This window comes from Mangifera indica, chromosome 3, assembly GCF_011075055.1.
Source record: "Mangifera indica cultivar Alphonso chromosome 3, CATAS_Mindica_2.1, whole genome shotgun sequence".
NCBI lineage: Eukaryota > Viridiplantae > Streptophyta > Magnoliopsida > Sapindales > Anacardiaceae > Mangifera > Mangifera indica.
The window spans coordinates 22,368,493-22,383,822 of record NC_058139.1 but is presented as its reverse complement, the minus strand read 5'-3'; the positions used below and the strand labels follow the sequence as shown (position 1 = coordinate 22,383,822).

Below are 15,330 nucleotides of genomic sequence, written 5' to 3'. Positions count from 1 at the left end.
CTCTCATTTAGTGCACATTTTCCGCAGACCGAGCTCTCGTATTTTTCTAAATTAAATCAAATCGAATCAATTTTTGAAACTAACCAAATTCGAATAATATTCAAACCTAAATGGGTTAGAGTTGAGTTGAAGATATAAAAAAGCTGGTGCTGTTCATCTTATTTGATGTGAACTTTCACCTCACTCACTTGGAATTTTGAGGTATGCTTTTCTCTTCATTTTCAACACTCATCTCTTTCTCTTTTTATAGACATATTCACTAGAACAAGACATGTAAAAGCAAATACATAACTAAAGTCCATGCGCATATGCTTCACATTTCACATAAATTAAAGCTACTTATTTTTGTCTCTTTTTCTTTTGTCAACTCAAACTTTAGTTCTACTCCATTCCATGAATGTAAAATCTGGTCGATTTATATAGTTCATTATTAAGATTATTTGTTTTAGAAACACAATTTGTCACATTTTTATGGTTTTAAATTGGATAATAATTGTTGAACAAAAAGAAAAATCATAAAAAAAAATAAAAAGTCGAAGGAAAAATGAATTTACTCACGATTTTTCAGTGACTCACTCAATTTAAACTAGGGTTCAGATCCACTCATAGTATCTATTAGTATTTTAATATTTATATATATAGTATTACTTTTACATCTAAGTATTAAATTGATACATATTCTCAACTATGTTTTTGTTTTCTTTGAAAGGCCAAAAGACTTGTTCCCACCTAAGGTATAATAAAATCTCAAAATCTTACTTTTTAACTTTTAAAAACTTAATCACACCCCATAAATTAATTTTTGTTAAAAATCTCAGTTAGGATTAGCAGTAAAATAGTTATTTATTAAAAAATAAAAATTTTATCATATTTTATTCTTCAGGTTTAAAAATCTTATAATTTCTCTTATCCAAAATTTAAAAAGTGATAATTTTCATCTAGAGTTTCTTTCTTTTCTCTCCGATTAAGATTTGTCGTTTTTTATCGCCTTTAATTTTAGTTTAATAAATTTAAATCAAATTAAAATTAAATTATTTTTTATTTAAATGAAATTTGAATGATAGACGTTAGGGATCGGTTTGATTTGTATCTAACCACGGTAAAAGTGAAGGAAATAGTAGAGACGGTAGGAGCAAAAACGAAAAATCTGAAAATGGAAGTGAAGCCGAGCTAGATTTCTGGAGCCGAAGAAGAAAAACGGCGCCGGACAGAGAGTGGTAGTAAAACATTTAAAAAATAGAAATAAAAAAGGGAAGAATCTTGTAGGTTGAAGGTGAGAAAGAGAGGGGCCCGCAGAAAGCATCACGCGCCTCACAATGACAGTGTTCTCTGGGTGTGGGTCCGGGGCTCCGGGTTTGGGGCGCGGCGTACATTTGGATAGTGCTAAGTCAGTGAGGTCAAAATAGGAACAGTGTCAGTTTTGGTCAAACCTTTTCGGCACAAAATTTATGGTGTTTATTTTTGTTGAGAGGTGTGCCATGAACGCATTCTTATGTAGTTCTTAACCTATTTACGATTCAATTGTCTCCTTTGTATTTGCATCCGAATCGAATTTAATTTAAATTTGAGTTAACTCAAGTTTCACTAAATTTGAGATAGTTGAGCTTCCCCAAACAAAGTTCTATTCAAACTCATTTAAGAGAATCAAATTTGAGATCAACAAAATTCGATTATAAAATTAAGTTTGAATTCAAACTTAACAAACTTGATATTGTAGACTAATATTTTTAAAATCGGACTGATAATCAAATTGATTGTCTCATTGGTTCATGATTATATCGATTTAACTGGTTTAATCGGAGAATAATAAAAAATAATCAAATTATTCAAAAATAATTAAAACTTAAAAAAATTCAAAAGTTAAATCCAATCAAATTTGATTTTGATCAGTTCATCTAGTCAAATCTGTTTTTGATCGAGTTAATAGTAAAACCAATTTTTTTACATTAACTATATTGAACTTGAAATGGATTCTTGATTCAACAGATTGAATTGATCAATTCGATCCAATTTTCAAATCATTGTTGTAAATACCTAAAAAATAATATCGACAATATAATTGCCCATAGGCTTTTGTTTGTCTAAAAGGAGTTTGTTTCGGGCTCTCAAACCTAATCCTACTACCTTAGGCCATATTATTTTTAAAAAATTCTTATAATATTTTTGCAACATAATATGCAAAAAATATAAAATAATTCAATAATATTTTTAAATATTAAAAAAATATATATATAAACTCATAGTATTTGTACATTATAGTTAGGGTCAAATTCGATTAAAGTTGTTCAAGCTTAAATTTAAGGTCGGATTAAATGAGTTGCGTCTGAGCTAAGAATTTGATTTGTTTTTATAAACAAGCTGAGCTCAATATAACACTTAAAGATGACAATTTTAACTTAAATTTAAGATCTTTAGTTTGTTTCTATTTTAACAAGAAAATGATTCTACAATAGAAATAGGAAATGAGGATGAAAAATATTCTCACAATTGAGAACGAGGATACATATATCCCCTTCTCGACTCGTCTCACTCTTTTATATTAACATATTTGTTTAAAATATAACATATTTTAATAATTATATATTATTTATGTTTTTTAAATTTACAATAGAAATAGGGTGGTTAGTATATGCAATTTGTAGTATTTAAAATAATAGATTGGTTTTAGTTTTAGTTAATTTTGTTATTTAATATGTTTATGTTATGTTTAAAATGTACGAGAAAGGAATTTTTTTTTTTTCAAGGACGAGAAATAGGTTATTCAGCCCCACCATTCCTTGTTACCATCTCTAATAGTAGTATAACACCTCCTAGGGTTGAGCTCGTTTAAGGGGAGCTTGTTTCAAGCTCTCAAATACAACCTTACTAACCTTATGTCATTTTATTTTTTAAATTCTTGTAAAATGTTTGCAAAATAATAAATATAAAATATTTAGATAATTCAATAATTTTGTAAATATCTAGATAAATAATATAATAGTAAAATTCGATAAATAAATATTTTAAAAACTCACTATATTTATATGTTATAGCTAGTGCTGGATTTGATTCGAGTTATCAAAGCTTGAATTTAATGTTTGCTCAAGTGCGTTGATAGTTAAAGATTTGGTTTATTTTTATAACTGATCTGAGTTTAAATTTATCCAAATATTTAAATTCGAGTTAACTGGGATTGAATATAAAATTAGATTATTTTTTAATTGAATTTAACTTTAACTTATTAATCTCGAACCACATCTAATATGGCTTTTTTAGATTTAAGCCAATATCAAATTAAACTTTATTTTAGCTTAACCCAAATCAACCCTAGTCCTAGCAACCCCTAAGATAATCAGTCATGAGAATTATGAAAATGGGTATGTAAATACTCCCATTAATGCTTCTGAAGCTGTCAGCAACATATGTTGGGTGCAAATTTGTCAAATGGAATGCATGTCCAAAGGGCAATAGTTAAACCCTAATAAATGATTGTTCGATAGCCTCATTTCAAGTTGAATTCATAATATTCGAGTTTATGTTTGAGATTGAATCTGTTTGAATTGATGTACAGTATTACAGATAGATTGGTAGTATGGTGAACAATACTATAAGTTAAATGAATAATATCATCGAAAAGATGATTAGTATTTTGACAAAGTAAACAGTGTCACTGATAAGGCAAAAGAGACAAATTAAAACTCTAACTCAAAATCAACTCATTTAAGTTGAATGTAGATTTGAGTCCATATTGACTCGGTTCAATTCCACCCCTATCCCGTGTACTTTGAAGGGCTCAGGATTTCCTTTATTTATACAAAGAGAACAAGTAAAAGGGTCAACCGGGATGAAAATGAATAACACCCAATTTGAGCATAAAATTCCTTTCAGTGGGCTTAAAATCTGTTACAATTATTGACATAATGGGAGCATTAATTGGAATTTAAGTGAAATGATTAAGTTTTGCTATTAATCGAACATGTAGGTGGGTTGGTAACCCCAATTATATAGGCTGTTAGGCACAAATAAAGACTCATTTGTACAGATTATTTGATCAAGATTCTGCAATTTTTTCATGTATATAGATCTCAGAACTATTGGTCAGTCAGGGCCAGACATGTAGTGGACTGAACCCAACTTGGCCCGTTGTGTCCACAAGCCGTACCAGCCCACAACATGAGAAGACCCAAAACCTCCTAGGCTGTGTCTCCATAGACCCTTAACGGACTAATCCTCTATATCATATATCCTTTCATTTTTATTTTTAATTATTTAAAATTTTATTTTTTTCATGGGCCACGACAAAATCAAGCGGACTGGGTCGCATCATTGGTCGGTTTGACCTCTTTGACAGGTCTAAACAGGGTTGGGTGTCTTTTATGTTTTCTATAGCTTGGGCTCAAAATTGGGCCAAATTTTTTAGAATTTTTAGGCCCAATTTTGAGCCTCTTTCAAAAAATTATCATACTCATTGGCAACAATCCAACCGTGTAAAAAATATCTAGAGCACAAAATATGGAGGGAAAATGAAATATTGACAAAAGCCTCTTTCAAACCAACGGCCATAATTGATCGAATTAGACCGTGTGTAAAATTAATAAAACAAACGATTACATTTAATAATAAAGTGAAAGAACATGTGCTGTTATTCTAGTTTACCCAAAACAAGACTACGTTATGTAGGGTTAATATTATTTTAATATCTTCTAACTTCTCTCATTACAATAAATATATTTACTAATAAACTATTACATTACTCACATAAGATAATATCCCTTAAAAAAAACCTAGTTAAAATTCTTATTCATAAGACAAATCCTAAACCGGCCCAAACTGCTTATGGGCTTGGGAAAGTGTGGGGCTCCATCCACCGATCGAACAATAAAACTAAATATATGTTAGTGTCACACTTTATAGACAAAATAGTCATCAATTTCAATAATAATCACATCACATTACTCTGAACAGAGATGTGATTTGTTGGGCTGAGAAAGCACACAATTTTAGGTGTCATATCCAGGATCAGGCAGAATATGTTGGGATGTAGGCATGAAGCTTCATGCCAACTTGAGAATTCATCAAAGACATTCAATGAAAAATATTGTTAATTTGATGCAAATCCTAGAAAATTATAAACAAATCTCTCTCCCTAATCTGGTAACAATAAATAAACCTGAAGATATTAGCAAAGAAGCTCAATACCGCATGGTCCCAAAACTTTCCTTGGTATCATGAATTAAATTCTAAAATGAAACTGATAGTTTTGGCCTTCCTAACAGAAAACATCCACCCAAGTTAAACCATTCTTCAAATATCTGAGAACAGTGATGAACAATGACTTAGATTTAAAATTGTCGAGTTCGACATCTGATTATACAACACCGATGTTTGACAATTGGAAAAGAATTCACTTCATTTGAAAAAAAATGTCAAGAGATAGATACAGATTCACAGAAGACAGATATGTTCATTACTAAAAACTCACAGATAAACATATGTACAACTTGAGAAGATTTCAGACTAAGACAGTTGCCATCTCCACCTTCTGGTATTTGCTTCAGAAGTTTGAGAATATGAATCTTTTCTTCATTAGTACAAATGTATCAATTTTCTTTGGAAGTAGAAATATTTCACAAATATAAATTTTTGGTGATATCATAGAAGCACCATTTGACACTCCCTAGTCCTATGCAATCATACAAGTACATTCTACAATGACTGCTGAAGTTTTATAATGGAAGTTTTCTATTCTAAATTATTTATACCAACTACTTTATTTTTTTGGAGTTGGAGATTTCAGGACCATAAAACATCGATAAAGTTGGCCTCTCAGATGCTTCATGTAGTATTAATTCAAGTTGACTTTTCCTTGAAGACATTTCTCAAACTCCTGCAGTTGCGAAATAAAACCAGGGTTTGGAGAGGCCTGATGTCGCTTGCTTTTAACATGTTTCAAAGCTTCGGATAGACTCATGCCATGCTTTTTCATCAAATAAGCAACAACTATAGTTACACTGCAATAGAGAATCAATTTATTAAACTTCAACCCAGTTCAGAATATAATTAGTCCACATTCTGGTGACAATGGATCTACAAGGAAAGAATATCACCTTCTGGATTTTCCCACAAAGCAATGAACCAACACACCGCCACCTCCCCTTTTAGCTTCGTCAACAAAATCGATACACTCATCAAAGTACTGGGATAAATTTGTATCTTCTTTGTCACTAACTGTCTCACAAAGAACACGGCAAAGTTATTATGGATTCTAATTTTGGCCCGAAACAATGTTAAGCATTAATAATTTATACATGATAAGATAGCAACATTTACAAAATGAGAGATAGAGAGACAGACAATCATAATACAGCAATGGAAGGAATAAACTATGGAGAATCAAAAGCAGAATCTTTGGTTTTTTGTTTTTCCTTTTTTTTCTCAAGAAGTGCAATGGGACAGTTGTTTGTGGTTAAATGATGAGAAATTCTTGAACTTCAAGGAAATGTTTATTCAGAAGGGAAATGTTTATACAGCAAATTAGAAAGAAGAAAAATACCATACCTCCAACAATTTTATACACAAAATCATGTGGATGTGCAGGAGACAATGAATTAGCTACAGTTAAGATGTGTGTGATATTCCTGCCTTTCAGTGCATCTTTGTTACTAGCTGCTCCAATGGAACCCAAGAAGAGACCCTATGAAGTTATAAAGAATCCTATCAAACCAAACTCAGTTAAAAAAATTAAGGCTCAATTAAATCAATTCCAGCAAGTTGTCAGTCTTAAAGAAACCAGAAACATACAAGGCTCAAAGATAAATCATCAGTTAATTACCGGTTCAATTTCACAAGGAATCTTGTCGTCTCTCAAGCATGTTGTCAAACTCAAAACTCGCAAGAGCTTTGCTATTTGGTTACGAAAGGGATCATCATTCTGATCCATTACCAGTAAGAAAAGAAGAAATCTTTGACTCCTATTTTCTTTTACAGTTTAAGATGAGTAGAACCTGCAACAAATTGAGTTTATCTACATTATAAACAACCCTCAACCTGGAGGAACTGCAGATAGCACAGGGATTTGGATTTCAATTTTGAGTATAATGCATGAGAATCAACACATGGGATGAATATGTTGGAAAGAGAAAATTCCATTTTCTTCTATAGATTCTCTTAACTTCATAAAGTCACACAAATCACCATTTTTCATCAACAACAAAATGAATTATTTGAAAGAACATTATAGTTTCAATCTGATAAAACTATGAACGAAACTACCATTCCCAACTAAATTAAACATCAAGAATCCAAGATTTCAGCCATCTAAGAAAAAATAACCCAGGCTAGTCTACATTAAATTCTTGGGAAATTTGTAAACAAACTCTTGATGTAAACAATCCTACATTGAACAACAGTCAAACCCATTGTCTCCCTCTCCCTTGCTAGATACATTCTAAGGGTAAAATCGTGCTGCCAACAAAGGCCAAAGCTCATAATAACTCGTGTTTTCAAGTGGCCTGTTATATACAGATTGAGACAACATCAACACAAACAAGCAAAGAAAATCAAACTATAACCTTCACCTTCAATCATCATTTGCACATAAACCCAGATCAAAGGGACCTCGTTTTAACGTTTTTTCCACAAATGTTCAACAACCAAAAATCCACCACTCGACTTTCATTCACATACAAACAATAACAGACAACTCAAAAACGTTTCACCATCAAAACAACAATAAAAAAAACTCATTCTCGCGTAAATGAAAACATGGGTTATTTCGATAAAGCAGTTTTGTTGTATGCAATCTAACAAAAATTACAAGCAACCCAGTTGGATTTCAAAGAATTCCCAGAAACAAAAGATTAAACATCACTCTACGATTTCACACAGATGAGAAAAACAATTATAAAATTAAACAAAACAGAATGAAATTGATACTAACCCCGGAAGCTCTGAATTCCGAAAACAAGTGGAAAAATTTTGATGAACGATAAATGATTGGATGTTATAACAGTTAATGTTTATGCTGTGTTAAATGGTGATTGGTCCTTTCCCAGGGATCTTATTATGCGGTCTACAAGTCTCCGAAGAAGGCCTTAACACTCGGAGAATTGTGATTTACTATTTTTGAGAACAATTTCAGCCCACGTTTAACAATAGGAGCAATCATGGGCTTCAGGGTGGTGTTATTTGTCTGTGGGGGTTGATTCGAGTCTACCGAAATCGGAATAAGCATAAGCTCGAGATCCGCTTAAACCTAAAATAGCTAGCTTGAGATTAAATTTTCTTGTAAAGATAGGTGCAAACTGAAATGGTCTTAAAAGAGCCCAGATTTGAGTTTGATTTAAAAAAAAAAAAAAGTTGGATTCATTTATTGAGTCAAAGCAACAGATAGTTTGAGTTCAGTTCAAATAAAAAATTATTAAGTTATAATTAATTGCTTAAATTTGTAATTTGGATTTATAGTTCAAATTTGTGAATTGCTACTTATTGACAAAATAAAGACGTTTTACCTAACATTTGACAGAATAAAGTCGTTTTAATAAATGTTTAACATAACTTGAATAGGGTTGTAAGCTAAGTTCAAATTGAGACAAAGTCATTCTTCTAATTTGCAAGCTAGACTGAACCGAATTTTCTTTAACTCGAGTTTGATTTAATTTAAAAAAAGAGTTGATCTTTCCAAGTAGAATTAGAATTTAGATCTAATGAAATGAACTTGAGTTGAGATAGTTTAATTTTTGAAATCGAATCGAACTTAAGTTAGAGAGAGTTTTATGTGGTCTAGTGCATACGCTAGGGAGATTACTCAATTTAATTCAAATTAGGCTCATGACTTGATTTAAGTTATGTTAAACAATTATTAAAAAAATATATCCTTTTAGTGATTTTAAAACCAACCCCAACTGCCTCGTTCGATCGATTGAACTGTGAATCACTCTATAATTTTGTCTATCTCACACTCCGATCCAGTTTATATAAAATTCGGTCAAACTTGATAAATGCGTTGAACTGGAAAAACTATTTAAAATCAATAATTTGTAATTGGTTTTTCTTTTATCCATGTAATGAAATATTAATTATTTAATTAACAATTATAAATTATATTTTATATATTTCATATGTTTATGTTTAAAAAATGTGATAAATATTTGATTCTATTTGAAAAATACATAATAATTTGACAATAAATTAAACCAGTTGATTGTCTTATTAAGCTGATCAAACTATGAACCGGTAGTATGACTAATTCGATAACTAATCTGATTTTAAAAACAATAATTTTATTTATTATTAAATAAAATGATATTATTTTATCAATAAATTATGAATTAAAGTTTTATATTCAAATTATGAATTTAAATTATAAACTCGAACCAAGTTTCCAACTTTAATATAAAGAATGAGTTAAATTCAAATTATTTTAACTTTGATATAATAAATTCAAATTAAACTGTTTTTATTCACTACGAATTATTTTTAACTTTGATGTACGTATATCAAAGTTTTAAATTATAATAATGCAAATTGCAAAGTTAAATAAATTAAAAAAGTATTTAAGAATATTAATAATATTAAAAAAGGTACAATTATTAAAACAAAAAGTTGGAGAAAAAGATTCCTGCACATGGTTTTTTATTCAACACATGATCAACCCACAACCCAATAAAATTATTTATATAACATTGTATACAAATTATAATATATTATTATGTAAATAGATATTTTTTATTTTTTATTTAAAATTATTTAATTATATAGTACTATATCACTATCTATGCATATATCTTAATTTTCAAACCCTACAGAAAAATAGTAACTTTTCGTTGAGACGAATTGACAAATTGATTGCGAATTGATTGCATTCAGATAGAAGGCGCTTAGTCAAGAAGGACAATGATTCAAAGCGGTTGGTAAGGATGATGCTTCCTTCGTTGACCAATTTAGAGTGATTGATGATGATTCGACTGAATCAATTTAGATGAACGAATTGTTGATGATTCATTGAATGGGTTGGAATCAATTCCAGAATTGCACCGGAGAAGGTTGAAAAATTGCTTCGACGAGATGAGAAGATTGAAAGCATTGTCATCAGTGGCCAAAGACTGGAAAATAAACCTTAGATTTGGGGGAGAGAGAATATTACTTTTCAAAATTAGAAAACTTTAGACGGCAGTAAATTTGTTAGTTTTTAAAATCTATGGGAAAAAATATAATGAATAAAATGATAATTTTACGTTTCTCTATAACAGAAAATTTTAACAGTAATTAACTCATGAATATATGATTGAGTTTTTAAACTACCGTTGATATGCTTTTGTGATTGAGTTAAAACTTGGGTGAGAAATAGTCTTTTAGTCTAAAAAATTTATCATAATTTGACCGAGGAAGTGCAACTTTAAAATAATATATTTGTTATACAACACTTGTCTATATTGCATATCTAGTCTACCGTAACATTAAAGAAACCTTTAAAAGATAGTTTGACTAATAAAAGTATTAATATAGGTTGAGATTTGTAGACGATAGAGCAATATTAAATGGCATGATAAAGAACGATAGGCTAACCTCTTTTATTATGTTTTATTTATTTTGGTGTTGAGCTTTATGTCATTAGACGAAGATTTAGTTGGTTTTTAAATTAGAGTTTTTGAATTTGTATAATTGATTATATAGGTTGATTTTTGAGTATTTTAAATAAATTTTTTGAGGGGTTTTGTATTAGAATATGTGTAGATTTGATTATTGTTGCTTTAGATATATTATTTTTGAGTAATTAATTTAAGGGATATTAATTAAAATAGGCAGCCGCATTCCCGTCTAAACCTTTTTCTGCAACAATTTTTACATTTTACCTTTTTAAGCAAACCGTTGTTTTCATTCCAAAAATACCCTTCGTCTAATTTCTCACTTTACCGTAGCATTTCCCCGATTATCTGCTTACCTTTCACGAAAAGCATTAAGATCAAACTACCGTAATATTTATAAATTAAAAAACAGATTAATATTTTATAAAATAATTTATTCTTATATATAAAAAATATTACGTTTTTCTCTAAATTATCTGTAATGAATAAAATTTATAAATTAAAAAATAGATTAATATTTTATAAAATAATTGATTGTTATATATCGAAAATGTTAAGTTTTTTTCTAAATTATCTGTAATGAATAAAATTTATAAATTGAAAAACATATTAATTTTTATAAAATAATTGATTCTTTTATATAGAAAATAATGCATATATCGAAAACGGTATGTTTTCTTTGAAACGGTGCGTTTTCTTGTGGAAAGGGGTGTGGGTGCGGGAATTTCGGAAAGGGTGTGTGGACGGTGCAGTAGCTTCTGAAAGGATGTGGCAATTGCGGAAAGGGTGCGGGAATTGCTGAAAGGGTGCGGGAATCGTTGAAAGGGTGCACCAACCATGAAGGGTGTGTGAAAATTACGGAAAGGGTGCAGTAGCTTCTGAAAGAGTACGGAAATGGTGCGACAGTTTCTGAAAGGGTGTGACAATTGCAGAAAAGGTGTGACAGTTTTTGAAAAAGTGTGACAATTGCAAAAAGGGTGTGACAGCTTTTGAAAGGGTGCGGTAATTTCTGAAAGGGTGCGGCATTTGCTGAAAGGGTGCGTGGAACTGTGCGGCAACTCACTGCGTGGAATATATATTAATATATTATATATTAATACATATTATATTAATATATAATATTATATATTTGTATAATATAATATAATATATTAATATATAATATTAATATTAATATTAAAAGGGTGCGGTATTTTCTGAAAGGGTGCAGGATTTTGGTAAGGGGTGCGTGCGCGTGCTGGCGCTACATGCGGGTGCGGGAATGGGGGTGCGGTCGCACGCGCGCTGGCGCCCCTACACCCCTTACTAAAATCTCGCACCCCATTCCCACACCTGCACACAGTGCTAGCGCGCACGCATGTACGCAGCGCCAGCGCGCGCGCGCGCCTGCACTCGCACGCACTAACGCGCGCACACCCGCTCGCACGCACCCACACCCCTTACCAAATTCCTATACCCTTTCAGAAAATGCCACACCCTTTTAGAAAATTTTGCACCCTTTTAGAAATTTTTGCACACTTTCAGAAATTGTCGCACCTTTTTAGAAAATGCCGCACCCTTTCAGAAATTATCGCACCCGTCATGCTTGCCGCACCCTTTCAGAAGCTTTTGCACCCTTTCAGAAGCTGTCGCACCCTTTCAGAAGCTGTCGCACCCTTTTCGCAATTATCGCACTCTTTCAGAAACTGTCGCACCCTTTTCGCACCCTTTCAGAAACTGCCGCACCCTTTCCGTACCCTTTCAGAAGCTGTTGCACCCTTTTCGCAATTTCCACACACCCTTCACGGTTGGTGCACCCTTTCAGCAATTCCCGCACCCTTTCAGAAACTGTCGTACCCTTTCCACAATTGTCGCACCCTTTCAAAAACTGTTGCACCCTTTCCACAATTGCCGCACCCTTTCAGAAGCTACCGCACCGTCCACGCACCCTTTTCGAAATTCCCGCACCCACACCCCTTTCCACAAGAAAACACACCTTTTCAAGAAAAACATACCGTTTTCAATATATACATTATTTTCTATATAAAAGAATCAATTATTTTATAAAAATTAATATGTTTTTCAATTTATAAATTTTATTCATTATAGATAATTTAGAAAAAAACTTAACATTTTCGATATATAACAATCAATTATTTTATAAAATATTAATTTATTTTTTAATTTATAAATTTTATTCATTACAGATAATTTAGAGAAAAATGTAATATTTTTTATATATAAGAATAAATTATTTTATAAAATATTAATATGTTTTTTAATTTATAAATATTACAGTAATTTAATCTTAATGCTTTTCGTGAAAGGTAAGCAGATAATCAGGAAAATGCTACGGTAAAGTGAGAAATTAGACGAAGGGTATTTTTGGAATGAAAATAACGGTTTGCTTGAAAAGGTAAAATGTAAAAATTGTTGCCGAAAAAGGTTTAAGCGGGAATGCGACTGTCTATTTTAATTAATATCCCTTAATTTAATTTTCCAAAAAGAAACTCGGGTAAACAGTGCCCCCTAAGTGGGTATTTTGGCCCTGTATAAATAATGTTGGATATTTTTATTTTGCGCATATGAATTTAGGTTATTTAATTTAATTTCTCTTACTTTAATTAGAATAAGTATAAATAATTAGAATCATATTTATACGAAAAATATTAACATATTTTTATTTGAATGTAACATTGATGTAGGTTTTCTCTCACCATCGAATTAAACTATGTTAAACATTCATTTCTCGCTTTTATTTGTTAACAATTAAGTATAACAATGTTTTGAAAATTTGATCGGATTAATTGATTGATTGTGTCTAATTAAGTTATAAACTCATTTAGACTAAACTGAGATGAATCGAGATCAAATTGATCCAAACCCACCACTTCAAAATTTGATTTAACAGTTTACTCAGATTAAATTCCCTTGACAAGATGTTGATGCCCAAAAAAAAAAAAATAGTAAGATTTTGGTGGGATAGGGCTCGACACTTTTAGATGAAAATAACCATGCATTAGCACCTTTTAAATCAAACTTTGATAAATTGAAATTCATATTAAAATTTAAAATTTCATAACTAAATTGATAGAACTTTTTAATATTTATTTAAGTAGCACACCAATCAGATTACTGGTCAACCAATTTGATTACCAATCCAGACTCTTTATCTGGTCAATCTCTAATCCGGGTAAGAGAACATGGCCTTGGATTGAGAACAACTAGTCTTGTGTAGAAGGAGCGAAGAGCTAAAACCTAGTGTAGAGGATTCAACATCAAACTCCAACAAATTATCTTCCAACTGAAGCCCTCCTATAACAATGGAGGTTCTGGGTTCTAACCCTCCATCTATGAACCCCAAACATAGTACATCTTTCTTCGCTTTCACCATTGAATTGGCCCCGAAAATCCTCCAAAACGTGCCGTTTCCTTGTAGCTCCAGCTCTATTATTGGCACGGCTGGTCCTGTCTTTGTACCAGCAATCTTCTTGGAGCTGAAACACGCTCCAAATGGAGCCACTGCCTTCACCCTGTTAATCTTCTTGGCAGCGGCCTTCTTGATGAAGTCATTCACCAGAGCCTTGTAAATAGAAGAATGTAAGACTGTGTAAGGAGAAACTGTACTGATCTTTGTTCCTCCCACTCCGTCTTTGTCAATGGAGAGCAAGGAAGTGTTCAAGGACACAACTTTTCCTTCTATTCTGATGGATTTTACGTCGATGAAATACTCATCCGAACGATCTCCTTCTGAGTAAATCGGCGCCGTGCTCACTGGGTTGATTGTCAACGGGGTTCTAATAAGCAACCTGGAGACATCTTCCGGGTAACGGCCACCGCCGATCAACATATACCCACGGCCGTTCCCACTAGGAAGACAAAGAGCGAACTTATTCTGAATCTTGTAAGCCGCAGAGAGCTGCGATTGCAGTGCCATTTGAGTTTTTGCCAGGCCAATCATTCCTTGGCTGCCATTGACAAGGCCCTGCAACTGGTCGTTGTATCCACAAGCGAAAGCTAAGCTGGGAACAGATATATTCATGTATCTTCTTCCATCTGTTGAAAAAATCGCCATGGTGTCTTCGCCTAGGCCGCCGGAGTAAAGTGAATTGTTAACCGGATTATATGGATAGACCCCACAAGTGTTGTTCGTACATCCTGGCCTGGGCGTTCCGTCGCAGCCGACGCAGCCCACTCCCTTTGCAGCGCCACATTTTGCGGAGCCGCAGGGCACTGGACGGTATGTGGATGAAGTGAAGCCATTTTCACAGACGAACCATACCATCTGACCGCCGAGATCAATCACCAGGTCCACCGGGGTTTGAGGGGTGCCCAGCTCAACCATGGTAGAGAATTGAAGCGTGACATTGTCTTTACTAACAGGGAGTATGAATGCGCGAGGTTTAGCTTTTGCTGAATCAATGGAGCCTGGAAAGAATGCAAAGGAGACACATAAGAGGAAGAGAAAGAAAGAAGAATCCATGGATAACGAGAACAAGTGAGAGGGAGTGAGCGCCATTGTTGACCAAGAGCTCTATTTATAAGCCATGAGATGATATTGCTCATTGATCTACCTCATCGATACAAACATTTATCATGTGCCCAATTAGATTTAAATAAGGTTAATGTCGGCTCCCGTCCGCGACAACAAGAAAATGAGTAATACTATATATAAAAAGAAATGATTGTTTATCATTAACTAATGTATAGAATTTAACATCTAATTATATGATAACACATATAAATATATACATATAAATATATACATATTTATATATAAAAAACG

At 32.2% G+C, this 15,330-nt stretch overlaps 2 protein-coding genes across 3 annotated transcripts; both read right to left on the bottom strand.

Moving 5' to 3' along the window:
- Positions 1-5,363: 5,363 nt before the first annotated feature.
- LOC123210388 (dual specificity protein phosphatase 1-like) lies at positions 5,364-8,075 on the bottom strand. 2 transcript variants are annotated; one of them, XM_044628715.1, is made up of 5 exons: positions 7,919-8,075; positions 6,812-6,983; positions 6,538-6,673; positions 6,087-6,207; positions 5,364-5,990 (listed from the first exon to the last, which is right to left on the bottom strand). In XM_044628715.1, the coding sequence occupies exons 2-5, from the start codon at positions 6,917-6,919 to the stop codon at positions 5,825-5,827; spliced, it is 531 nt and encodes a 176-aa protein (XP_044484650.1). In that variant the 5' UTR covers positions 6,920-6,983; positions 7,919-8,075; the 3' UTR covers positions 5,364-5,824. The 2 variants fall into 2 exon arrangements, with proteins under 2 accessions (XP_044484650.1, XP_044484651.1); XM_044628716.1 differs by having other exon boundaries at positions 6,812-7,035; positions 7,919-8,061.
- Positions 8,076-13,545: 5,470 nt separating this feature from the next.
- Positions 13,546-15,036, bottom strand: LOC123211155 (probable aspartic proteinase GIP2). Its single transcript, XM_044629699.1, has one exon. It carries the CDS (start codon positions 15,025-15,027, stop codon positions 13,729-13,731), a length of 1,299 nt encoding a protein of 432 aa, XP_044485634.1. The 5' UTR covers positions 15,028-15,036; the 3' UTR covers positions 13,546-13,728.
- Between the last annotated feature and the right edge of the window lie 294 nt (positions 15,037-15,330).